This window comes from Clinocottus analis, unplaced genomic scaffold (assembly GCF_023055335.1).
Source record: "Clinocottus analis isolate CAN_PGR_092001 unplaced genomic scaffold, fCliAna1.0.p SCAF_15, whole genome shotgun sequence".
In the NCBI taxonomy this organism is placed as follows: Eukaryota; Metazoa; Chordata; class Actinopteri; order Perciformes; family Cottidae; genus Clinocottus; species Clinocottus analis.
In genome coordinates this window covers 15,805,818-15,833,295 of record NW_027175876.1, presented here as the reverse complement: position 1 = coordinate 15,833,295, position 27,478 = coordinate 15,805,818, and the positions used below count along the sequence as shown (strand labels likewise).

The 27,478-nt window shown below is 45.0% G+C and overlaps 1 protein-coding gene across 9 annotated transcripts in view; it reads right to left on the bottom strand.

The window, feature by feature from the left end:
• LOC137785609 (neurexin-3b) overlaps positions 1-27,478 on the bottom strand; it is a 259,714-nt gene that overhangs the window by 198,274 nt on the left and 33,962 nt on the right. For all 9 annotated transcript variants that reach the window (XR_011077523.1, XR_011077524.1, XM_068576990.1 and 6 more), the window contains exon 5: positions 1,089-1,390. Coding sequence is in view for 7 of the 9 variants with exons in the window: in XM_068576990.1 (XP_068433091.1) it covers positions 1,089-1,390 (302 nt within the window). In the remaining 2 variants the exon portion in view is untranslated. The remainder of the gene's footprint in view (positions 1-1,088; positions 1,391-27,478) is intronic.

Sequence of the window (27,478 nt, the reverse complement as noted above, 5' to 3'; positions counted from 1 at the left end):
GAGGAAAGGAAATGATAGTGGTAGAAAGAAAGACAGCTCTGTTAAAAGAGAGAAGGAAAGTAGGCAAGCAGCGCTTGGCTTTTAGCTTCTAACCCACTAAACTGTGTTATCCTGTTGGGATTTTCCCCTACACTTATTTACTAACCTGTGGGGCAAAAGCTTTCTGTCAGCGAGGGGGTGAGGAGATCGGCACTTACTTGTTGTGCTGCTCTGAGAGCAACACAAAGTGCTGTCTCACCTTGCAGACAAACTAAAAGGTCGAACCAAGACAATGAACAAGTCCGTGCTCGTGCAGCCAGCCCAGCTCCGCACAGCACTGCTCTCATTACTCTGTACTCTCTTCCTACAGCCGCCTGCAGACAGCACACATTCACACTAGCTCCATCCGACTGCAACACAAGCTAATTTTAAATCACATTAAGAAAATGGTAAACAATAGCTGTCAAGTCATACATTCTGCTTATGTACAACAGATGCACATCTTTGATGGGAATGTATCTGTATCTATAAAAAGCGCCCTGATCATCTGAGCTATAAATACTGCATTAATGGACGGCTCAAAAGCAAACACTCTGCCTGGCTTTAAAGTGAAAGTCTATGTTCTGCACAAGCATAGAAAGTGTTTCTGAAAGCAGGAGATAGCGATAGAGCCTGATGGAAGTGTCAGCTTAGGGGAGAGTGAAGCAAAATAGAATTATCACATCACTTTAATGAGGACACAAGGAACTCAGGTTCAATAAGCCGATAAACAGGACAGAGGAAAACACCTGGAATAACGGTCCCTCGACTTCTCTCAATCACGTGAGACTAAACTGCCTTGCCCTGTATTGTTTTCCTGTTCATTAAGCTGAAAGAAGTTGAACAATGATATAAAAATTAAATATAATTCATGTAATAGTAAAGACAAGCAAAAAAATAATGAGATCTATCTCAACAATGTATCTGAACTGTGGCGATGGAATGGTAACCAATCAGAACACGGTGACAATCTTAACGCCGGCTCTCTCTCTCAAAAGCTCCTGGAAGGAGGTAATCTAAAGAGAAAAAGTCCACCTGTATCCACCGTCCGTCACTGCTACCCCCGTTACCTGTCTCAGGTTGCGTGTCACTTTGATGTCGTGCCAGGAGTTGTCGTTGAACTTTCCATTGACCGGCTCCACGATGGCCTCGAAGGCCCCGGAGCCCAGATTGATGACGAGGGAGACGGCCCCGTCTTTGAGCGCCAGGTTGACATAGTCGGCGGATTTCCCCGTGTGGAGGAGGAGGCCGTTACGCTGCCAGGTCTTGAAGGACAGCGTGATCTCGTCACTGCTGCTCTGAATGGGGTTCTGCGACAGGTCGTAGCAGAAGTACTCCGAGCCCCGGAAGGTGGCCACGTTCTCCTCCCTCGCTGAAACGACATGGGAAGAAACGGTAAGGGTCGAGAGAAGCGTTACAGTTTCAGCACTGGCATTAACCACGTCGGGGATTCACCATTCAAATATGTATTTTGTGTTGAGTTATGTGCGCCCATGATGACTACAGACCGACAGTCATTATTGAAAACATGAAACCAGCCCAGCATCAGTCATGAAGAAGCCTCAGTGAGCATGAAACCCTCTGGATGCTGCGTAGAAGGTACCAACAAGCACACACACGATGCACTGTGCAGCGTAATTACAGCTATGATAATCCCATCATTCAGTACAATACACATCATAAAATTCCATCTCTGCGACCGTGGGTTTGGGTTTCGCGTACGGCCTCCAGACAGACTGACTACTTATGATGGAACACTATTCCCGGCTAATGGTGCGCATAAATCAAACTTAGCCTGATTTGTACAGTTTTATATCACTCCACTGCTGCAAAGTGACTTCCTGAGCCCATTTTTTACATCGAGAGTAAGGTGAGACAGCTGCAGACAGAAGGGGAGGAAGACAACGACAACAATAAAATTGCTGGGCTGAAGGGAAGTGAAGACTCTACAAGAGAGAACGCTGGGATGGGTGTTTCTTTACGACGCGAGATGAAGTAATTGACACTTCTCCCGCTGCCTCTTAAGGCGCCATGACAAACTCCGGTCAGCATGGGTCAGGGTGAAGCCATTAGAGACAAGGGTATACTCACTGTCGATTGTATTAGAGCGTGTGTTAAGGTGGATGTAGCGCCACTGACTCAAGGGCAGGGCTGGAAAAATTCCTCCTCCAAGAACACAGTGTTCAAGACAGCAACTTCCACAAATTGCAACCTTCAGAAAAAGCCCTGTCAACATACCAAAAAACTAACCGCCACGGCACTTAGTAACAGTAACTATGTCATTACCTGCCAACAATACAATTTTCAGCATGACATTTCATTTCCTCTGCTTCCTGAATTTCCTTTTGTGTACTGAGATGTCACGGGGGCCGCGAGTTGAAGGAGGAAAAGCAGAAGAGAGATGAGAACGCAAGAAGAGAGGCGGCGTACGGGCTGCGGGCTGTACAGCTCCGGTTTTGTTGTTCTGGATCAGGCTATATGTAAACATGAGGGAGCAGTGTTGTGCGGCTGGAAGAGAGATACAGAAGCAGAGGGGGGAAAAAACGAGAAGGAGAACATTGAGAGAGAAACAAAAGGCAAGTGGAGTGGGGCTGTGGGATGACGGGCTGCCGATTCCGGGCACGGACAAATTCTCCCCTCGGCGTCAAACTCATGTCTCTGCGCAACCCAGAGACAAGAGGAAACAGTATGGAGGCAACAAAGGGCCGTGAAAGCCCTCATCCATGTGCCAAGGGAATAAATAGAAACCCATTATTACCACTGGGACAGAGAGAGGCAACAGAATGTACGTAGGAGAATACAACAAACACTCCGTCTCCACTGATTTCATGCATCTAATCTAAGGAATTGCACCAGCATATTCACAGCATGAGGATCCTATAGATTCTTCCTCTATGTAATATTGACCTTGAATAATTGTCAAAATCCCACTTTGGTGAAAAAATGAGGAAAACACAAGTGGCATGGTAATCAATCAATCTGTCCACTGTGACTTTTATTGTATATATTCCCTAAGAATGAATAGTGCCAGCAGCCACATGGAATGTGTGACTAAATATCTGCTAAACTAATAATATTCCCATCAGCCTCATCCCTACTTTATATTAGTGCTAACTGGCAAACACTTTGCTAATTATGAGATGATGAAGAAAACAAACTAAATCATCTGCTCAGCTTTAGTAGATTGCGTTGCCATTTGGAGCATGTTAGCATGTGGATGTTAGCCTTCCTTCACGGCTCATGACTGCAACGAATTGTCAGGTCTGCAGAGAGAACTATTGGTTCCAGCCTGCCCTCCATCCTGGACTTGTACTCCTCCAGAGTCAGGAAGCGGACTGGAAAGATCACTGCAGACCCCTCACACCCTGGACACAAGCTGTTCCACCTCCTCCCCTCCGGCAGGCGCTACAGAGCACGGTACGCCAAAACCACACAGGAACAGCTTCTTCCTACTGGCTGTCAGCCTGACGAACAACTGGACACCACCTCCACCTGCACTTTCTGGACCACTGTTTACTGTTTACTGTTTTTCTGTTTCCTTAATGTCTTATTTTTTTTGGTCCTTCTTTTACATATATCTTTTTTATATCTAGCTCTTTCATTGAAAAGAAGTACGAAGCGAAGAATCCGGCGTTAAATTCCATGTAAGTGAAAACGTACATGGCCATTAAAGCTGATTCTGATTGTGATAGACTCGACATGGAGAATGGAGCACAGGGATTGGTTTTAGTGCAGCAGACTTTGACACGATCACTGGCAACTTCATCCTACATTCACCCTGCCAGACAAAGTACCACCGAAGGGCAGTGTGACCGCGTCAGGAAGAGAGGGAGGAGGCCAGAATAAGAGCGAGGCTGGCTCAGCTCTGGACCTGAGGCTGTTCCACGACCCGGCCTGCTCCGGTCTGGTGGCAGGAAAGTGGACCGGATGAGAAAGGCCTCAAGCTGGCCCCCGCCACGGGAGATCAGAGACCAATGTGCCCACATCGTCTCAGAGTTGGTGCTTATTTTACTAAAAGGGCCCCACAAATATTTTTCCTTTGAGTAGATAAAAAAAGATTTGATCCTGTACATATAAATATTTCTTATACTGCATTTTCCAAAATTATGCTTCCCTGTTTCCTATCTATCTTTAATCATTTGCCATATATTGTTCTATCCCACTAACACTGGAACAAAAGGCTGTATCACATGGTGTGTTTGACTCTCCGTATGTGTATTAATTAAAATCATGCAAACACAAAGTTGTTGTGGAGCTGAGGAAGACCATCAATAAAACATTGTTACTATGAATAATAGAAAGAGCAAATTGATATAATGTAATATTTGTGAACCTCAGCAATATTAAACCCGAGGTAAGTGCATACGAATCCATAAAAGCAGGGGAAGTGTATTGCCTGTTGAGACATGTTCTGTGCAGATCTGTGGCTTTCAGATCGATCACAAAGCGGGGTCATTTTCCCTTATTTTCTCCGTAGTCATCAATATTCCATTTGTGTGCTGCCTCGCTCATGCACTGGGGGCCGGGGTTTCGATTTCAAAATCCACTGGAAGCAATTATCTCCTTCATTATCATCTCCCATCCTCTTCCGCTCCCCGCTCGCCGTACACACCCATGCTGCCCGAGCTCCTCAGGCTGACCTCCAGGGCCTTGGAGAGGCGAACGCTGTCGCCTCACTGCACCGCTTCTCAACCTCCAACCTCTTTAAGATCAGCTCAGGATGCCACTGTCCCTCGTCTCTTTGGGGAGGGGGGGGGGGGGGGGTTAATGACTCAGAGACAGGATGTATTGTGAGTATTGAGGCAGAACCCTAACTTCAGCTGGAGATGCTACAGCCGTACGGCGGCCAAGCCCATAAGCTCACTGCACACAGACGCTAGCTGGGCAGCTCACACTGGTCCCAAGGAGACTTTTGTTCTCTGGTGAAGTGAACTCAATCCGTGCTGACATCCAACGCATCAACTGCGTGCTTGCACTACATCTGCAGACAAACAAGCCTGAAGTTCCAGACCTAAACATAGAAAGCTAACTTCTGCTTTTAGCTGTTGTTGTCTGCGTGACACCCTCGGGAACCAAAGTCGTTCAAGGTTGCGGTGTCATCCCACACGATGCATTTAACCGAATCTGAAAAGCCGTGTCTCCTCCCGCCCTGTCTCTCTCTCTATCTCTCTCTCTCCCTCTCTCTCTCCTGCTCCTGTGTCAGAGTTTTTCTTTTTTCCTCCAGCCCCTAAGTGAGAAATTAGCATCATTTGCTAATAACAGTTGCAGCAGCGCGGTTAGCCTGACGCAGCCCAGCGAGAACAATGTGCTCCACTGCTTCCCGACGCGAGGAAAGACTAACTGGGCAAATCTTCAGCTTAAAGCTCAATGGTGAGCATCACATGTCGAGAAAATGTAGAGCACCACGGCTGATGTGTCTCATTAAAGGCAGGCAGCACTGTCAGACCGGCTTATGGTGGAGGGAAATTTGGTAGAAATTATATATATTATGTCTATACATATTGATGTATGTATGTTTGTATGTATGTATGTACGTATGAATGTGATGTCACATGACATATTCAAGAAGTTGAAGTGCATTGTCCCCCCGACACTTCTCTTCTCATCTGGGGTTTGCCGTAACCTTGCAGAGCCATGGCGGACAACCTGTCTCAGACTGTCTTCTAGGTCTGCGAGCACAGACGGAGGAGGGAAAAGTGACAAAGAGAGAGACAAAAGAGAGAGATAAACATAAACACAAGTGACACGGAGGAAGCAAGAGTCTAGGACAAAAGGAAGCGAGACATGGAAGCAGAGACCGCGAGGGAAACAGAGAAAGAGACGGGGTAATAAAAGCAGAGAGAGTTTGGGAGACAGAGTGACGGCAGGAGAGTGGCAGATGGAGGGAGAGAGAGACAGCGGTACCTCCAATGGCTCTCCAGAGGAACGATGTGACAGTGTGTGTTAAGACTGCCGGTGAAGAGCTGTCCCTGTGGCTTGTGATTCCACACTGATAAACCTTATTACTGCACCTGATAACACAGCACACCCACCAGATTCCACTCGCTCTGCACCCCTTTACCCCTCCGAGCAGAAGAAGACCACCACTAAGCCGACACTCTCTCAGTTCTACAATCAGAGGATTCCTGCAGCATTCCCCAAAGAATCATCATTTCCAAAGATTCTTGAAACCTCCCGCTCAATAAAAAACATGACGTTTACAGTTCAGAGGCATCAATACTGATCGTACATGCTCATGGTTTTGCAACGTTTACAAAGCATATACATAAAGTAAACCCTTCCCAACTTCAAAAATGTGCAGGCAATGGAAAGTGTTGCAGGAAGAGATGAGGCAGACTTAGAAGAATGCTGCATCGGTGACGGAGATGACTCATCACGGTCCACTCCAGGCACGTGTCGGGTGGTCAGCGTCTACATTATGTGAGACCCTGTGATTGGCTTCAGTGAACTAGTGCTTCTATCACCAGATCTGCACGGAGCAGCTCCACGAGTTCACTGTGGTTCAGGCGGCTGATCGGCTGATGCGCGCAGGCAAAACCCAGTGAACTTGTCTGAGAGACTCAGGGGAGGATAGGGTGACGTCTGTGGTTGTAGCCTCTCACTTTGTAGCTCTGAGGAGGGAGGGGACAGCACTTTGGACTACGTTAGAAACTTCAGACAACTCCTGTGTACGGGCGACTCCTGAGAAACTTGTTCAAGAAGATGAGTTCCAATAATTGGGATTATTCCTGACTTTTCCCTTGTGTAATGGCAAAACTCTTTAGATAGCAATATTTAATTTTTTAATATATATATATATATATATATATATATATATATATATATATATATATATATATATATAGAGAGAGAGAGAGAGAGAGAGAGAGAGAGAGAGAGAGAGAGAGAGAGAGAGAGAGAGAGAGAGAGATAGAGAGAGAGAGAGAGAGAGAGAGAGATTCACACACACATGTACCAATATACACACATATTATGTGTGTATATATTCTTTTATATACAATGTGGATCAAATGTCTAAATGTTATTGGAGCATGTGAGAGTGATCTAAGAACTTCAGACAGGTAAATTGTCATTCAGTGCAGACGGGCCCTGGGCTCTCTCCTGGCTACTGGCTGAGACAAGACCCTGTCACCTACGGTGTGTTTTCAGCATGTGTGTGTGTGTGTGTGTGTGTGTGTGTGTGTGTGTGTGTGTGTGTGTGTGTGTGTGTGTGTGTGTGTGTGTGTGTGAGAGAGAGTGACTGAATCTCCTTATTGGCTGCCTATGGTGGAGCCTCCATGGAGTGAGTGATGAGGTTTGGAGTGTCAACAGGAGGGGTGGGGGTGGGGCGTGGAGGGGGTTGGGGGTGTGAATGGCGGTGGTGAACGAGGGCGAAACGGAGGGTGTCTAAAGAAATGGGGGCAGGCGCCTGAGGTCCAATCCCATCAACTGGGGCAATTGTGCGGAGCGAACACTGGAGAGAGGAGGTGGGGGTCGGGGATGAGTTTGGAAAACAGAGAAGGGGAGTGGTGACTGCACTCCTATTACTGGTAGTGGACCATTAAGAGCAGGAGGGATGTTTGGAATCACAGAGACAGAAGGAGCACATCTCAGAGTCGTCTTGTACTCATCCTCTCAATGTAAACAAAACTCATTTATGAAAATGCTTCTCTTTATATTCACACCCTATATTGGAGAGATGTCCTACCAGTGGAGGCGGCCACATGTATTTCAGTGTGTAAACTAAATACAGAGACCTGAAACCTTTCAAAATCTCTTCCAGCTGAATTTACTGAGGAGAGTTAGTCTGTTGTGTTACTGCAGAGCAGCGACAGGGAGGATAACAATGACACAAGCTTTTCATTGGCTCTTGCAGTCTGTAGATGTGATGGAGAAAGGCTTTAGCAATCAGGACTGCCGTCTACATGTAATCTTAACGATTTCACTGAAGAGAATTGACTTCACAGAGCTTATTGTTTAGTTTCTTTACACTATCTTTTATTGAATGGACAGTATATGTATGTACTTGGCCACTATTTGAATATTGTCTTTAATGCAGTGGTTATGCGTGACAAACTTTTTTTGTCACGCCCCACTTTGGAGGTAAAAACTGTTTCATGCTCCCACAAAATGGTCCAATGCTGAATTTGTATTCAAATAACTTTTTGTGACTCTTCCAACCTTGATTTTTCCATATAAAAAAAATGTGACTGCAATTAACCTGTTTTGCACTGAATATGTTTTTAAGATAAAAACAATAACAATGTGCAACCTGTGCAAAACGTAACTGAAATAGTGCAGAAATTTGAGCCATCAATATATATCAGTATTAGTGCCTGCTTTTCCTCTACAAATCTTTTGAACACAGGGTTCAGGCTCAATTCATGCTCAATGTTGAGCTTAAATCTGTATTCTATTGTGAGACGCAACAGCAGAAAAGCCAAACTCATGGAGATCTTACAGAGATGCACAAGCGTAACCTGTTAACGGCGTAACATAAACATTTCCACAGAAGTACAGGCATTTCGCCATGTATTTATTAATGACGTTTTATGTCTGTGTACTTTTGTAATATGTGAACCTCTCAATAAAGGTTTTAAAATATAGAAATTCTGCATTTTCCCCACTCGCCCCACGTGTAATACCTCAACAACCCACGAGAGGGGCACACCCCACAGTTAGAGAACAACTGCTTTAATGTGTGAATCTACAGTACGAGGTTATTTGGGGTGCCTTCCTTCTACATCTGGAAGGAGAAGCTGGGGATCAAACCACTAAACCCTGTGATAGTGAACAGGTCGCTCTATCTCCTGAATATCCTGAGCCACGGCTGCTCTTGGAAAAGGCTGGAGCGTGAGATTCAACCACATATATTATATCTGCTCAAATGACTTTGGCCGGCTTTAGTCTGCTTTAGTCATATCCGAGATTCCGAGAGTCAAGAAATGAAGTTCAGTGAGGAAGACACTCTTTACACTCCGCTTCATTCATAATCTCAGTCTCTAATTCTTCCAGTGATGACTCCATCAGCTGGTTGGGGGCGCATACGTTGAATGAACCAATAAGATTATGCGCCGTTTCTGTAAGCCAATCACAATCATGGTTGTCAAACTTTGAAATACTTTCTCCTCTCTGCTGCTGTCAATTGTCATTTCAGCTTAAACCGGTGCGACCCTCCTCCACCGCAGGCTCCTCCAATCAGCATCAGCATCGGTTACAGCAACTCTCTTCTTCTTCATCACCCACACCAGTGGCTGGACTCCGGTTATCAGCATCACTACCCCGTGCTTATCCTAAGCCAGGGGTCCAATCGCCAAAGACTTTGCACTGTTCAAATATATGCAACTGTGATAAATTATTGTGAAACTTTAAACAAGTCTTCTTATTGAAATGATTGGGTTCATTTTATTCATTCATTCAAATCACTGAGGTTGCTCAGTTGCGGGAGCAAGAAGGTCAAGCATCAGGATTAGAATTTAAAATGGGAAGGTCAGTACTTCAGTCAGAAGGTCAGGAACAAGCGATCCGAGGCAGGTCCGTGGGAAAATACCTCCTTATTGTTTAAAGGAGGTATTTTCCCACGTTGTTCCACTGGAGGAAACATCCTGACACAGTACTGATGACATCACTGCATCTTCAGAGTATGGTTCTGCTTTCATGCTGTCACGTATTGACTGAATGACTGTAGACAGAGTGTGGACGAATCCTTTTTTAAAATGGCAGTAACTGTGGATTAGAATATTATGGAGTCATCCGCGGTCTGCATTATTTCCGTCAACAATCAAACCATCTTTGACAGTGTGTCTCCTGAATGCCGACTATTGCATCAGCCTGACAGCTGCCATCCTGAGCCTGAATGGGAAGTGACGGCAGCGAGCATTGTATCGGTTTCATACTCTCCACCATTCTGCAGAGCGGTGCCGTGGTAGACTTGCATCACTCTGCATCTGCATGGGATTGTGGGTTATTTGTTTTCTTCTATCTGCCTGACACATTATATGTTTTACCGTAAAATGTGTTTTTCTGTCTGTGATCCAAATCATTTAATTACTTTAAGCAATTTGGCGTGAGCATTCTCTGAATAGTCAGCCAGCTGTCAATAAGGTGAATGTCTTGTATACATGTGCATGTGTGTACACATGTTTGTATCAGGTTTGTATGTGGGTGGAGGCTGGCTCCGGGGTCGCCAGCAGGCGGGGCTTCCCTGGAGCCTGTCAATCACCCAGAGTGGCGTTGCCTTATTGGCTATTATCTCTCCTGTCAGAAGCGCGGCCGTGCCTCCAACTCCCCACATCCGTCTCTGTCAGTTCACACGCTGCCTGTGGAGAGCGCCGTGGAGCATGAAGCTGCATGCTACTCTTATCATTACTTCTGGTGGCATATGCCGCTTCGGCCCAAGACTGCATCAACAGACGTCCCCTCTGGGACTACGACCAGTAAAAAAAAAAAAGATATTTTGAAGAATAGGAGGGCCAATTAAATGTATAATTCTGCCTCATTTTCTAAAACTGATGAGTAATACTTTCCCACGTACCTCACTTAGCTTGACATAATGTCAGTGAGCTGCTCTCAACCCCCACAAGCGAGAGCAGCAGCAGTTAGATCACACTGCATCTACTTATCTTCAAATGGTTGCAAATCAATAATTCTCACTTTTCCATTATGTACTTAACGCTTATCATTTGAATAGATTCATTTGTATTTGAAGCGAATAGTCTTCCTCCACATCTTTGTTGTTTAATTCTCTGGTATGTTTATTGCTTACATTGACACAGTTTCTAAAGTTGTAATGCCACATGGGAGATATGAGAGGCAACATAAAAAGCATTTGCAATTACCACTGTGAGGTTGATGGGAAGGTTCTTACTTACATCACATCCAATATGTACTGAAGTCTACAAATGACTATAACACATAATAAATGCTATTTAAACTAACAAACTGCTACACGGAGCGCTCCAGTGAAATGATCAACAGAATCAATTATGATGGCAGTAAGAAAAGGCACTATGGCTACAATTGTTTTGTGGTTTAATTCATTTAAAAAAGTGTTGTGGATGTTTATTTCTAAGGCTCTGAAACGATAAAAAAAGTGCTCAATGTATGATGTTAGGCCACAATTGTGATTTAATTATTTATTTTTTACTATAAACATGTCACTTCATTTTGAAATTTGAACAAGAATAAAGCAATTAAACGATGTGCACTTTTGCTAACCAGTGGACACATGTTTGTACCTTTTTTAAAGTTATCATTACAAATATGATTTCTGACTTTGTTTGAAATGATGCAACGCATCTTGCAGCAGAAACTCGAAACTAATGAGAGTGAGAGAGAAGCAAAGTCCCACTCCTGCACTTGAAACAGATCAGCACACATTCCTAGTCGAAGCTGAAGCCATCCAATATTTATGACCTCTATAACTTACTCCCTCGTGTCCTGCCAGAACATTTAGCTGCGTGCAGGAAAGCGAAGGGGTTAAAAGGGAACGGCAGTGCCATAAAAGGGACAATGAAATAAACATGACTCACCGTGAAAGAGCCCTTAAAACCAATATAATCTGGATCGCGGGGAAGAGCGGGGTGCCAAAGGCGGTTAACGACAAGCACCCCCATCAGGCTTCACCTGAGACCTCCTCTCATCAGCCAGTCACATCCAGTGAGTTTTTAAGGTGAGGAGGACGGCAGTTTGGTTACATTATCTTCCACTTAGAAAATCTGTTTACGGTGCACTGAAATACACGGGATGACGGATGACGATCTTTTATAAGACAATATATCCTGATAACATGTAGGAACTGAGGACAATAATTACATCTTGGATAGGGGACGAGAATTTGGGATTAAGCTGCGGACAAATTCCACACTGAGCTCAGCGAAATGAAGGAGAAAACTCACTGCTGTAGCTTTAAATCCAGCTGGAACCAGTTGTAGCCTGTAGCCAAAACAATATGTGACTCTCGCTCTGTGCGCGCAAGAGTATGCGCGTGTGTGTGTGTGTGTGTGTGTGTGCCGGCATTTGCAGCCATGTTCTCCTTCAAGAGATAAGGGTAACGATGGATTGCGCTCACCTTTCTCTATCTTTCTCCTTTTAACCTTTAACTGTGGGGCTGATTGCACATTTTACACGATACTGTGATTGTAAAGGCTATACAGGATTCGTCTCAGTGTATATAGACACTCACATGCACTCCATCACGTGGCGGTACCACTGATGCTCGAGGCCGGGCCACCGTGCGCCTGCATGCCCCTCCCCCCCCCACTACATTGTCACTCTGCATCCTGCACTTTCCACCTCTCTTCTTCATCCTGTCCCTTTCCTTTCACTCCTACGCCACATATGTGTTCTTGAAAAGTGTGTGTGCCTCTCCGGGGGACGGAGAGGGAGGGTTTAAACCTTCAGCTTCGCTTCCCGAGCTCGGCGCGGATGAACCGAACTCAGCGGCTCCAGCGATCCCCTCGCCTCCTCGGAGCTTTCTAAAATTAGCAGAGAGGATCCACCATAGCCCCTCCGGGGAGAAGCAGGGACCAACTGACATGTGTGCGGTTTCATTAAATCATCGGGAGCATCCTACATTTATAGCGTCTTTGTGGTTCACGTGTCCGCTTGCGTACTGTGCGTACTGAGCCACCATGTGCATGCCGAGGTCGTGTAGAAAAGTGCATAAGTGCGCGGGTGTGTTTTATGAACGCTGCGAGCTGCTTTTCAAATCCTGTTGGCCGCAATCAAATCATCTGATCCCGACATGCCGAGGTCGAGGAACTCCTGTCATTGAGGAAAGTGGTATTTACTGTTTAGCGTAGCAAAATCTGCCCCGGTGACTGTAACGATGTTAATCCCAGCTGGTCGCAGACTGTTTGGCCGCCTGGTGAATGGAACTGCGAGGGCCTCCCCTGCAGCAGGAGTGTGCACGCACGTGCATACACGTGCAGGGTGGTGCCCAGGACAAAAGTCATGATACTGCAAGCATCCACCTCGCAAAATGTGGATTCGGCATGAATTAAGTGACTGAACACAACAACAAGGGGGGGCTGTAGTGTGATTTCTGACGTTCCTTACTGACAGAAGAAAATCCCTGGGGTGGAAAGAGCGCGCACAAAATCTAAAACTTACACAGGTATAAGACACACACACACACACACACTCGCTGCCAGGCTGCCGTCTAGCTTGGAAGTCAATAACATTATCCCCTCTCTATCTCAGCGACGGTTATTAGTCTGGAGAGCCAAACGGCTCTCTTCAATGACACTCTGGAGATGAAGGGATAAATCATCATTCTGAAAGGAGTAGTGTGTGAGGAGGAGTGAGAGAATAAGAATCACAGAGAGGAGGAGAGACAAATGTACACGGGAGCACGGACTCAGTAGAGACGGTGCAGATGATGTGGAGACAAGTCTTTCTGAACGCATGAACTGATGTTCAGCTTCAGAAATCTACCTCTTTCTGAGCGCTGTACCCCTGAGTCTCCCTCTCTCTCTCTCTCCATCTCTTCTCTTTCCCCCTGTCACACTCCCTCGAGTCTCCATCTTCCCTCCCCTTTTGCTTTATCAAGTAGAGAAAAGGTGCCTTTATTTGGCCTGGTAAAAGCATCGCCTTTGTTACTCACTCACTCCCCTCTTGGTTTCACCCTGCTCCCTCTCTCCACCGGGACCCTTGGAATACAAGAAGAGAGGAACAAACGCCAGAAGGCTCACTGCTGGTTGGATAACACGGCAAGTGAACACCTTATGGACTCATGTGCCCTATTTCCATTGTGCCGAGGACATTACATCAACAAATTTAGGCTTTAGAAGTCTGAGTGAGTCATTCTCACTGTGTGTTGGAATTTACGGGTCTATTACTGTTGAAATCATCTTACATAAATGATCTTAAAGATTCTTGAATTTTCTTCATCAAATTAGTTTTAGGGTCCCGATGACTCACGACACGAATATCTAAAAATTCTACCAACATTTTTTTTTTAAAAAGACATCAGTATATAGTATATCTGGAGTATAACACTTAAGTTATTTTTTCTTTGGTTTTAGAGACACATTAGTGCTCTCCAGAGATGCTTTATTGTTGCCACGAGTAGATGTCCTTTCTGGTAACTTCGGTATCTGTGTGGGCGGGCGCTAAAAATAGTGCAGCATATCACCTCAGGACCAGCAGGCGATCAGCACTAACCCGGCTGTTGGCCTCTGCGGTGCTGAGTTTACTCAACTATGATGCAGGGAGTTTTGACAGTTGTCATTTATCCGCAGCTCTCTGTAATGAAGGCCGAACGCATCCCGAAGTGTGTGGGAGCTGCCAATGGCTCGGCGCGCTTTGAAACAACATGAATGGAAAGTAACATGTCAGGGGAATCAGAGCTTCAACCAGCGAGACGTTAGAGCAGCTTTTTAGCGCCGTGACGCCCTCCAGACAGCAGCCTCCTCGAGCCCTGAAGCTCAGACGCCGCGTTCACACATACGTCCAAAAATGGTTTCATCCTTTTTTGAAAGAAATATAAAAAAATATGCAAATAAAGCACAGAGTCCTTTAATATATATTCCTCATTGTAAAAAGTGGAGAACATTTACATTTGAATCGCGGCTCTCAAACCAAGAAGAAAGCAACACACGTCTGTGAGATGAAATTGTAGAACTCATTTAGTGTGTGCGTGTGTGTGTGTGTGTGTGTGTGTGTGTGTGTGTGTGTGTGTGTGTGCGTGCGTGTGTGTGCGCGTGTGTGTTCCAATCTACGTAAATGTCAATTCCCGTGTGGCAGCTGGCTGTATGGTAGAGTGGTCAGCTCCACCCTGCAGGCCGTCTATCCACATGTCTATTTCTGGAGCTTGTGCGAGTGTGTGAGTGTGTGCACATGTGTTGGAGCACTCCAAGCTGGTGAGGGGTGCAGTGGCGGCTGTTGCGCTACACCATATGGACGGGTGGCGGAAGCCCAGGTGGGTGCAGCACAAGAGGTGGCTAGTGTGTGCTGGCGCTGAGGGTGGGATGCTGAACAGGAAGCAGAGACTTTATTGTACCCTTCACACGATGACCTTTCCTACCCCCACCCACGCCACTACACCAACTTTTCATTGGTTGCCATGGCACAAAGGCCATGGGAGAACTCGTCGGGTGGATAACGATGGCGATGACGATGATGGTGAGGATGATTGTGGCAGTTTATCCTCCGTGGAGTTACGCGAGGAAGCCGGTGAAGAGGAGCTAATTTACACTGAGGATGCTGGCCAAGGAGGAGGACACAAACTAAATACAAACAAACAGACAAAACAATAAAGTGCTGTTGCCAAACCACAGAGGAGTATTACAAGCAGCTCATGAAACGGCCATTAGAGGAAACATTGAGCTTAGTGATGCATGCTTATTGCACATTTGTGTATCTGTGTGTTCTCTGGTATTTAGTTGAACACTTTGCCCACAATGTGCTATACCTGAAACATTAATGAGAAGAGGGGAAATGACTGAAGTGCCACAGCGAACGCGGTGGACTTGTAATTATTCATGGTGACACATTTAATCTGACGTGGGTGAGGAATCAAGGAGCAGTGGCTCCACAATGGGAGGTACTGTTACCCAAGCGAGCGGGCTATCTCTCCTCCAGCTTTTTCTCCTGAGACTGCACAGAGATAAACCATCTGCAGACTGATGGAATACTTTATATGTTCCAGAACAACGGCGGAGATAATAAATGGGGACGTGACGTAGCAAAGGAATGTGTGTTCAGACTCCACACTTTCAACTGTCTCTGAAGGTCTGGATTCAAAACGATGAAACGCAGACAGACAGTCTGACAAACCACACCAAGGATGACCTCCCAGCACAAACGCTAACTGGTAGATAACAGTAGTCCATTAAGTAAAAGCTCCAGAGGTTGACTCCTCTTTCACAGTGGAGGACAAGAGGGGCCCGGCCGCCAACGGAAAACGCTCAAAAAACGTATTAGGCAGTAAATTTAGATCAGTAATTCATAAAAGATGACCTCAAAGCAGGCGTCGGCTGGGCATGGCGAATGAGGAATACCGAGGTCGGGAGCTTTGGAGGAAATCGCAGTGCGTGTGTGTGTTTGCGAGCGCTTGCGCATATGAATGGAGCTCTTTCACAGAACTTTCAGTTTCAATTTATGATCCATTAACTTGCAATAAGTGCCATACGTTCCCTCGCGCCCTGCGAATCAACAGCGAGGGGAGTGAGAAGGAGAAGGGAAAGGGCATTTAGAAGTCGGCCACACAGCTACACAATGTGCCGATTAGCACGGTTCCGGTCTATGATGTGGCATTTAACAGACGCCCACATTAGTATAGAGCCGAGGGGGTTCATCCAGCAGTCACGTCATGCTGGGTTCATGTGTGATCTGCCTGCGTTTAACGAGCATCTCCTTCATCTGCCCCGTGACGTCGGTGGCTTCTGGTTCCAATCAGTCAGTCAGAATGAAGCTGTTTCAAACCTTCTTTTTACAAAAAAGGTTGGAGCTCCTCAGTGGCTCTCAGAACTGGGGTTTGGATCCTGGTCTGGCAGGTCCTTCTGTGTGGAGTTTGCATGTTCTCCCCGTGTCAGCGTGGGTTCTCTTCGGGTTCTCCGGCTTCCTCCCACAGTCCAAAGACATGCAGCTTAGGTTAATTGGACTCTAAATTGCCCGTCGGTGTGAATGTGGTGTGAATGGTTGTCTGTCTCTATGTCTGCTCTGCGATGGACTGGCGACTTGTCCAGGGTGAACCCTGCCTTCGCCCCTTGACAGTTGGGATTGGCTCCAGCACCCCGCGACTAAACAGGATAAGCGGTTCGGATGATGGATGGATGGATGGATGGATTTCCTTGTTATTAACAGGGTGACTCAGATCTAAAGGAAGTTTTTCCTCCCTGGCTGCAACACAGCTGACAACATATTTTGTCAGCTGTGTTGCAGCCTTACTGCCCTTTCTCTCATTGTCAAAAACATTGTGTCAACATCTGTTCTCACAAAATCATCACTTGGCAACAAGAGAGGACCAGAAGTAAAATGGCTGCTGCTGAATGTGCCAAAAAGTTTGCACGGCGCGTCGACGAAGATGAGGGTCTCATTCGGGGCGAGAGTGGTAATCACAGCATTTTCCTCAGCAAACACAAGCAGTGTAAAAACACTGGCAGCTAAAGAAAAGCAAAGAGGAAAAATCAAATACTGGCTAAATCAACAAACTTGAAGCAAGCGGTGCCATGCATATTCCCCGTTAGCCCCGAGGGCAACGCTACATCCTGCATAGAGTAGTCTTTCTCTCTCGCTCCCCTCGTTTCGTCTCCCCGGCTTGACTTCAAAGACTCTCTTAAAGAATCCAAGTCAGGTGGAGGGTGGGGGGGATAAAGCCCACAATATGCTGAGTGCATGCCATATCACACATCTCTCACTCTTTTATGTGTTAATCACCGCCAGTGCAGCAGCGGACGGCAGACGAATGAGAATGTAATGAAGATTTAGGTCGTGGGAAGTGGCTGGCGATGCCCGTCTCCTCTCTAAACGCAGAGACTGCTTGACATCCGCTTTGCTCCATAATTTGTATTCACTTCTGCCACTATGGCAGAGTGTTGGGGGGCATATGCCAAAATGAAAGGGAAACATTCTGATCTTTCGAGCTCAATCATGAAATGTGACGATGGCAGTGAACCGGGCACCTCGCTGAATCCTCAACTTGATTCTTTTAAACCTCTGAGGAATAACTAAGTGGGCTGGGTTGTCTTCCCATCAGAATAATTAAGGGGAGTGGGTACTACAGCTTGTGCCGCCTTTAACGTGTCCGCTGGGAGAGGGGAAGAGGATAGGGAAGGAGACCAAGACTTCTCAGAAAGCACCCAGACTTTGATATACAGTTACAGGAAGGACCTCTCTCTTTAAAAAATATGAAAAGCCAGGCCTGAGTCTGGCAGGCTGAGCGCTCTATCAGGGCCAAGCCACACATCTATCAGAGAAAGGCACTAAGGCTATTGGGGATAAGGCATGGAGGCGTGAAGAGAGGCTATTTCCATGGGGAGTCCTTGGAGAGGCCAGGCCCAACCTGCTAGTGAAGCCCAGCAATGAGAGGTCTCTCTGGGGGACTGCAGGGGATAAGAGGCCCCGGCGGAAGAACTCTCACGTCAGCACTTCAATCACGCCTAATCCCTGCTTAGTACACCCACTGCTATGGCAAGGAGAGAGAGGGGGGGGGGGGTGCAGAGTGAAAATGGGAGACTAAGAGAAAGAAAGATGAAGAGAAACAGAGGGAAGATAAAAGCTAAGGGAAAAGGAAAAAAGATTAAGAGACAGAAAGAGATGAGAAACAAAGGGGGAAAATTGCCAAAGGAGCCATCAAAGGTGAGCGAGTGGAGATAGAGTGTGAAACTGAGAGAGAGGATGCACACTCGGGCGGGATGAAAGCCAACACATATGTATTTTTGTCATTTCAAATGCAATCCAGGTCAGAAGAAATCAGAGCAAACAGATGTGATGCATGAAATATTAATCATCTTCAATGAACATATGTCTGTGCAGAAAAAAACATAATCTTGTGAGTGATAGCAAAATTAAAACTTCAAAGAAAATTACTTTCAGCTATAAAATAATAATCAAGGCGTTTTTTGTTTTTTTTAAATGGGGTCCTCCGTTTCTATTAATTTCCATGTAGCACATCACATTACAACTCGGCAGCGCGGGTGTGTTTGAAGCCGGGTGAAAGAGGATCTGCTTGGCTGTCTTTTAGGAAGAAAAGAGTCCCAGCCATGCCACTCCAGCTGAAACATTTCCAGAAAACTAAGTGTTCTCCTTGTCAGACAAATTACATGTTCCCTCTGAACTGGTCTTCTTCTGAGACTGTTCAGTCTGGTTCAGCAGTGGATAGTATTATCACCCAAAAAGACAAAGTGATACAATCTCAATGTGCAGATGCAATGAAAACACTGTAGAGACATGTCAAGTCTATTTGTTAAATACCAGCTCCAACAAGAGATAAAGGGGAGACTTGTGAACATACAAGGACCATGATGGAGTGAGTGAGGGACCTGCCACTACTTCTACCTCTAAACAAACTGAATCTGGCGAACGCTGCACCCATATGTACACTATGTGTGTATCCACATATGCATGTGCGGCTGTGCTTTTGTAAAGTGTGTCTACACGGGTGAGAGTGTGTCTGGATGGGGTGATGGAGCGTCGAAAGAGAGGAGAGGAAAGAGGGATGGAGATGGAGCAGATGGGCGAGGGGAGATCAGTGAAAGAGGATTACGGCACGTCAAACCATCATTGCACTCATAAAATCAGTCCACCCACACGGCTTCAGAGGCTGCAGAGCCAGGGATAATTTAAGGCCCATCACCCTCTCCTACTCCAGATAGTAAACCTCTGCTGAGAGGGAGTGGACAGAAGAGACTGTTTAAATTAAGCGTCTGGGATTCCACAAGAAAGAGCGATTGAGAGTGCGTCAGGATAAAGTTTAACGGGTGATCGTGCATGGAAGCAGGGAGAGGATTTCCAGGTAAGAGGGCAAAGGCTGTGTATGTATGTCACAAAAAACGTGTGTGTGCTTGTGTGTGTATGTGAGAGATAGGGAAGGGGCTCCATGTGCTGGAAATGTTAGCGAGCGTTGAATCTGCAGCACAGGCTCTGAACCTCAGGAGTGCTTCAGGCACTTACCTGACATTTGATTTTCACGAGGAACCACAGCATGACTATTAGCCCGCAGTCAAATGATGACAAGTGTGTGGAACTTTACATTAACACAAACTGAAAATCAAAAGAATCAAAGCTGCTTTCCAGTTTACATAATTTGTACTTTTTTTCCGAGCTGCCGCTTGTTGCGTGTGATAGAATCTGACAACTTCTTTTTTTCCCTCCTGTTTTCCCACCAGCAAACTTCCTAAGGTTAGCCTCCCTGCAGCAGACGCGTGTGCTAACATCCTCTGAGCTGATCTGAATAGGAAGAGAAAATGATGCGCAACAGGCCTCCTTAACAGCAACATCTCACCGTGCTCTCATACCAGCACTGTTTTCTACAAGGGTCCATATGGAAGATGGCCAACTCAAAATATTTACACAACAAGCTTGGTGACGAATGCTCTGATAAATACACCTGATAAAGCTTCTGGGAAAACATGGGCACACAGTCACACTTACTCTGTAATTAACACAAACCTAAACAAATATAGAATATTTATAAGAGCATCCTACTGTGCGATGATTTACTTTTTCTTGTCTAGTTTGAAGTAAAAAAAAAATAATAATAACCTGCCATATTTTGTTTCGCAGGAATTAAAAATATACTTTTAACACTGACACATAACTAGATGTGTGATTTCAGCACCATGGACAGCACCAGAGATCACTCCCCGAGATTCGTGTTACACTCGAAATCAAATGACTCCTACGACGTGTTGTTGGGCAGATAAGTCCGGGTCGAGGGGGTTTCCGTAGCTATTCAACCTTTTCAGTATACTGAGAGTACACTGACCTCCTAAAGCTCTCTCACTGAGCCTGTCGAGCATTTCAGCACCATGGACAAGTCCCTCTGGGCCTGACTCTGGACCATCCAGGACACAGTGGAGCTGCAACCGCCATGAGTTCATCTCACAGTGACACAGACTGTGTGTGTTGTTTTTACAGTCCACTGTATTACTGGATTATGTGCCATGGCAGAGTTGTATCTTGACAACAAGTGCGTTGATGTTATACCACAACTACCTTGTACCACAACTCAGGGCCTTTGAATGAGACCCTCCACCAAGTTTGACTCCACCAACCAACATCACCATCCCAAGAGCGTATCCTGTGCTTTGTGTCACCATTTGTTTCATTTTAAGATCAAGCTTACAATCTGTTCCTAAACTTCACCACATCCTCTTGGTCCCTAAATACAACATACAAAAGCATATATTTCTTTGATTACTACATGTCCAATCATTTCTTTCCATAACAACTGTAAATAATGCCATGTATTCTTAAAACAGTATATATATATATATATATATATATATATATATATATATATATATATATATATATATATATATATATATAAATATATATATATATATAAATATATATATATATAAATATATATATATATATATAAATATATATATATATATATATATATATATATATATATATATATATATATATGAATGACAAACCTTGAAGCCTATGAATATCTGCATATACCTTTGTCGTTATGTCATATGCATGTCGGACAGTACAGACTAAGGCTTTTTCTGGCAGTCAGTGTGGCCTGAAGAGGTGAAGGCTGGCGGACTGAGTGCCCCAAGAGAAAAGGTCTCGTCTTGTCTTTGAAGACGTGCCAACAAGGAAGCACTCCTGGCTCACTGGTCAATTATGTAAACACTCTTCTTCTGTAAGAACATTCTGCTTCCTTGCCTAACAACTTCCCTTGAAAGAAAAGAAAAAGGAGAAGGTATCTCCACCAGGGAGACCAACGAAGGATTAATCAGTTTCCTTACAGCCTTGTGTCGCGTGCATCTGTAAAATTCCCATCATTGGCACCATCCCATGTGCCTGCACTCACTGATTTCCCACGAACCTACGCTCTCAATGTTACGTCACAGTCAAAATGGCCGACGATTAAGGCCATCTGTGGTGGGCGGGCTCCACGCTAACACCCTGGAACGGAATGGATGGTGCATCCCAGGTCCATCTGGGCCTGTACATACAGATATGTACACAGGGGAGGTGCGGGGACATGCCTGTGTGCTCACAACAACTGAACGTATGCACACAGACACACAGTCACAAACAAACGAGACGTACACTCAAACACTAGAATACAAATAGAACACCAGCGAGAGAGAGGGAGAGGGAGGGAGGAGGGGAGATAAGAGCAGGAACACATGCTGATCCAACCCATATTGATAGCGACGAGGCTTGGACTCCCTTTTTCAATAAAGCAACACTTTGTGTGCCTGGCAGACTTCCTCAGCAGATACGCTCTGCTGCGTATCCAAAACAGCAAGCGAGCGGGAGGATATTAATTAGCACAGCACGAGATCAGTCACGTTGGTTTGAAGAGGTGCGGAGTTGCCCGGTGTTTGATGAGTTGTCTCCAGGTCAGTAAAATTAAACACATTATATAGCCTCGGAAAAAGGCAAATCGCTCTGACAAATTAGCATGAGAACACAAGAAGTACTTGAGCACATGTCGCAATAAATATGTCAGAGTGTTGCTGTGGAAATGCAATTACGGGTTTTGAAATTGTGACTCACTCAAGATGATTTGAGGCATAATTATGTGACCTTAAGGCAAATACGTTGTCTTTGAGGATGCACATTTTGCTGCTGACAAATGAGTTAATGACGATCGTGTGTTCATTTCAGATCCGAGAAGAAATCAGGTACATGCTGAGGTAAAGTACTTACACCTTCTCCTCTGCTCAAGGCTATCTCCAGCTCTCATATTTCTGTCACCAAAGGCATTTAAAGTCCATTATGCACAAGGGTCAAGCTGAAAGATGTTTTATTTGAGTGGCATAATAGCTCTAACGCTGCAGGCAAAGAGGGACGGGAGAATTATGCTGCTTTCAGAAGAGCCATTTGTCATCCTTTTTTTTTTTTTTTTGCTTTTCTGTTGGCCTTCTCTGCCGTGTCTGTTTGTTTATTTGCTTTCCTTTTTTTTTTGCTCCCCTGTGCTAAAAGGAGATGAATCCATTTTGTGCTTTAGTGTGTGGGAAAAATTCCAACAAGAAACGTTTTACAGCCCTCCCTCTTCACAGGGAGCTGAGAGGAGCTCAGCTATTTTTACTACGGGGAGAGGAGGCGAGGCAAGTGGAAACATAAGCTCGCTCCATGTTGGGCTGCTGCTGGAGATGAGGAAGATGTTAGAGGATGAATGGCTTTGTTCTTTACAGACTCGCGGCAGTACAAAACCCTTTGAATGTTTACCTTTGCCCCCAACAATACAAACATAAAGCAAGGTACTTTTCATTTCTCCGTGTGTGCCATGACAGAGCACACATGACACATAGAGGAAGCTGTGATTGTTCCTTCATCTTCCTCCTCTACCCTTGGCGAAAGGAAAGAAGTGCATTCGCGTGAAATTTGTGCATAGGGAGGAGAGAGGGAAACAGTAAAAGGAACTCATTTATAATCTAAATGAGAACCAGCTCCAGTAGAGACAGAGAGAAAGACAGAAAGACTGAGGGAAAGCTGGAAGGCAGCTCAAAAGGGAGGACTGGGAGGTGAGGCTGAGATTGGAGAGGGACTGTGGGCTACTGGGAGGCTGCGGCTCCCCTTAGCATCTGGGTGAGGTTCATTAGCGGTGGGTCTGTTGTAGAGAGACTTCGCTATGGACCAAACTGGGAGCGAGGGGGAACGGATGAGGCTGCCGCTTCAAGGTCGCGGCTCGTCCCCCGGGGTCAGCGACTTTAAGACGAGGGGAATGGAGACGATGATGATGAAGCCGATGGTGAAAATGATGATGGATGATGAACAGACCTTGTGTTCTTTGGCTGCTCTCCGCTGTGTAACAGAGCCCACATTGAGGAAAATCAGGTGTGACCAGGAACACATAGAAAGATGCTTCATAGCTCATTAGCCACATGCTATCCTCTAGCATCCAGCATCCAGAATTATGTCTTTTATAAACATAATGACAAATTATTGTTACAGAATGTGTATCTGGTATGGCTCTGGGGATGGCAGAGTAACAACTGTTGGATGGATTGCCACGAAATTTGCTAAACACATTGAAGCCCCCCTCATGATAATGCGTAATCTCTTTGATGATCCTCTGATTTTTTCCTCTTGCGCCACCAGGTCAGGTCAAAATTCCAGTTTGTCTAATACTTTGGTTTGTTTCCAAATCCCAGTGGCCTCATCTGTGCTGCCTGAACCAGGACTCACACAGACCACCGCCTCACAGCCTGCACGAGACACAACCATGTAGTGCTCACTGAACTAACGTTTGCAACTGATCGTAATCTATAAATAAATATTTAGTCGTATGAAAATGTATTATCCATGAGAGAGAGTTTTGTCAAAAAAAAGCACACAAACTCTCCTTCCCCTCCTCTAGTTATTAGCATTTAATCTAATATCACATATTTATACAAGGGTATATTCATGTTTTGTGATTCATGTTGGATAAAACAAAGAATCTGAACGTGATTGTGACTGTGTTCAAATTAATATTCATTCCATTTAAATTCTATAAATAACGTTGCACATTCAGTGCTTCTCATGCAGATGTAACAGCCTCATGTCTTTAAGGAATGGAGTATTCTGCTGACTGTTTTTTACCATGAAGATATTTATTAATTCAATACAATATCTGCTGTTTCAGTACAGACAGAATTCTTAAGGGTGTAAATTCCTTCCGTGTTTAAACATTGTGTGAAGTAAAATACAATGTTGGATCTAATGACGCCTGTTCTCATCAAATCTTTAGTTTTATTTGGTCCCCGTGTCCCATTTGTTGTCCCCTCCTGCCCCTAATCTCTCCATGTGGTCTATATGTGTCACAGATGATTTATATAATCGCAGGGGGGAAATAATGTTCCTTCACATCATTAATCTTTGGTTTTTAACAATCGGGGACGTGCAGAGTATATGAGAGAGTGTATATAATACAGTCCTACATGAACGAGAGTATCCATAAAGGCCTGTCAGATTAGATGTGCCAATTCTTTAGTCTGGATTTATTATCATTATGGGCTGTGGACTGCTGGTAAATACTGCCTGCATGCAGATGAGGGGCCCGGCGCCGAGACGTCAGACCAGATCACACTCCATTAAGTGCACCCTGCAGTGTGTGTGTGTGTGTGTGTGTGTGTGTGTGTGTGTGTGTGTGTGTGTGTGTGTGTGTGTGTGTGTGTGGACAGTAGCTGTATCTGCTCATAGCTCATCTATATAAGAGGAGGACGATGAGAGATGTGCTGCCGGTAGCTAGGATGTGTGCAGAGTAGGAAACATGTTTCAGGGTGTGTCTGGCAGAAAGTGTGTGAGTGTAATACCTTTGGCCTCAACACAGCAACACACGACAGATGCTCTGCCCACAAAACCAACACAATATCGTGACACTCCACCAGCCCGACTCTGCATCAGCATCCTCCTCTGCACCGGGAGGACAGCAGCAGTAATTTGCATTCACATCCGAGTTCCCAACTCTCTTCCAGATGTTGGCACAGGACGATCTGAAGCTCGGAGTGTCTGTTCTCCCCAGTTCCATCCCGGCATATAGTCCGCTATTAGCATGGCTCTGAGCGCAGCGTAATATACCAGCCTCGACATACAGAACAAGGCACCCACAGCTGATCAAACTTGTATCTTCTCTTTAGCTCCCTGCCATCTTTCCCCCCTCTTGATCTTTACTCTCACTGTTTGCTTTGACTCCGCTCCTCTTCTGCTTCCCGTTATTATTCTTTCCTCAATTTGCTCTTCCTGTCTCACTGTTCTTTCCGTCTGTGTTGCTTTGTCTCTCTATTTCCCCGCGCTCCTCGACTTTGCACTGTTAAATAGACACTGTGGTGACTGTGTGCACTACTGTACTCTTACAAGATTCAGACAAGGCACAGTAAAACTGAGGCTTTTTAAATAAGTAAAGAGAAAGAGCAACTGGAAGACAGATGGGAGAGGAGCCTGGAAGTGAGAGAAAAAAATATTGACTTTTGCTGTTCAATGCTGAGTCAATGTTTGAAGTTTAAAGGAAGTTTTGCCTGAAAGCTTAGATGTTCAGGGTTGTATTGACTGCAGTCACTGCACTGAGTAATGGCTGAGAGGACTACAAATGAAGGCTGGGAAAAGATGTTTGCGCGTGTAATATTTTAGATGAATACACAAAATAAAATAAAAATGTAATGGCTTGCATTGCCATAAAGTAAAATGGTAAGAGTTTGCTAGTTATTTCTGTGTAATGATCTGGAATCTGTTCTGATGATGATTTTGGAATGATACAGTATATATGCATATATATATATATATATATATATATATATATATATATATATATATATATATATATATATATATATATATATATATATATCATTGCAAAATTGTCTATATTCAGTCCAGCTGCTGATGTTCTTTTGGTCCTACCTTCTCCTCCACTCAGCTCATACTGTATGAAGTAAAAAACTTCTGAATATTCCACAATATATTCAGCCGTCACATATTAAACAAATTGAAATACAAACACTGAGCAAGCAGGATAGGAAGTTACCTTTTATAGTTTTTTTTGTGTTTCTAGGGTTTCACTTAGTGTAGCAGCACTGAGTTAAAGATCCGGGAATACTTTGAAGAACAAGAAATTCTCTGCATGAAGACTTGTATCTCAACAGGAACACGCGTGTTTTCTCGCGGGGTGAAACTCCAATACAGACGGAGACAGCGACAGAGGAATTAAACAATCTAGAAGATTCAAAGCTAATGTCAGTGTGGTACCACAAAGACACTGTTTACATGCTAATGTTTGACTTCTTAGTGCAACGTGTTAGCGTGCTAACACAAATTACATCTGAGGCCAAAGGGAACGTCATTAGTTGAGCAGATGTTTGGTCATGAATCAATTCACAAGACACAGTGAACTGTCAACCTGCTGGTGTTGCGAGCAGAGAAGTGAGCGGGTCACGACGTCGTTAGGATCCATCTCCTGGGGAACATTACCTTCTCGACCAGACTCCATGGCAATCAATCCGGCGGTCTCAGCCCGGACCGACAACCTGACACTGACATCTTTAAAACCACACAGCTAGCACAGCTGAGAAACATCTACGATGGAGACATAACGGTCAACTCTGACCGAGTGGACTTAAGTTTTATTGGCTTGTATTTAATAGTCGCCTGTCTAGAGCGAAGCACTGCTCAAACTAGAAGGGCTCAGAGAGCGCAGACCAACGGCAAAGCTAAATGCCCCATTTCACAGTAAGTTAAAAAATACTGTGTGTATCCGCCCTGCGATCCTGATCCACTCTAAATATACCAGGTCCTAGCTTTCCTTCTTTTCTGGAAGTTTCATTCAAATCGGGCCGGTAGTGTTTCCGTAATCCTTCTGATGAACAAACCCAACCCAAAACAGAAGCTCCCCGGCAGAGGTAGTAATTGCTCTCTGCAGTTAGCGCATGTTAGCACGTCTTCATTTCCCGGCCTGAACCGCAGGATTCAATGACATCACCTCACCACTGACTGCTGTAGTGCTTTCAATTCAAACAAGTTGATATTCCAACTCACCTGTGTGTCTCAGGCTGAGCACAAACCAAATATAAGGAGGAGGCATTCTGTCCCTGCGAGTGTTCCCACCAAATTATCTGTCTGAATGTATGGCTGTCAACATCAGTTGGTCCTGAAGCACAAAGCGTTTTGGGGGCAGCAGAGCTTATCGCTTTGAGATATTTGTCAGCTGAGTCATAATAACTGCAGCCTTCAATACAACCTGACCTCCACCATCACTGCCTCTTAGGAGCACAGTCTGAGGCATAACATATTTGTGTAGTTAAGTCTTTTTTACTGTTTTGGAGAACAGCGTGCATATAAATAAAATATGTAATCATTTTTG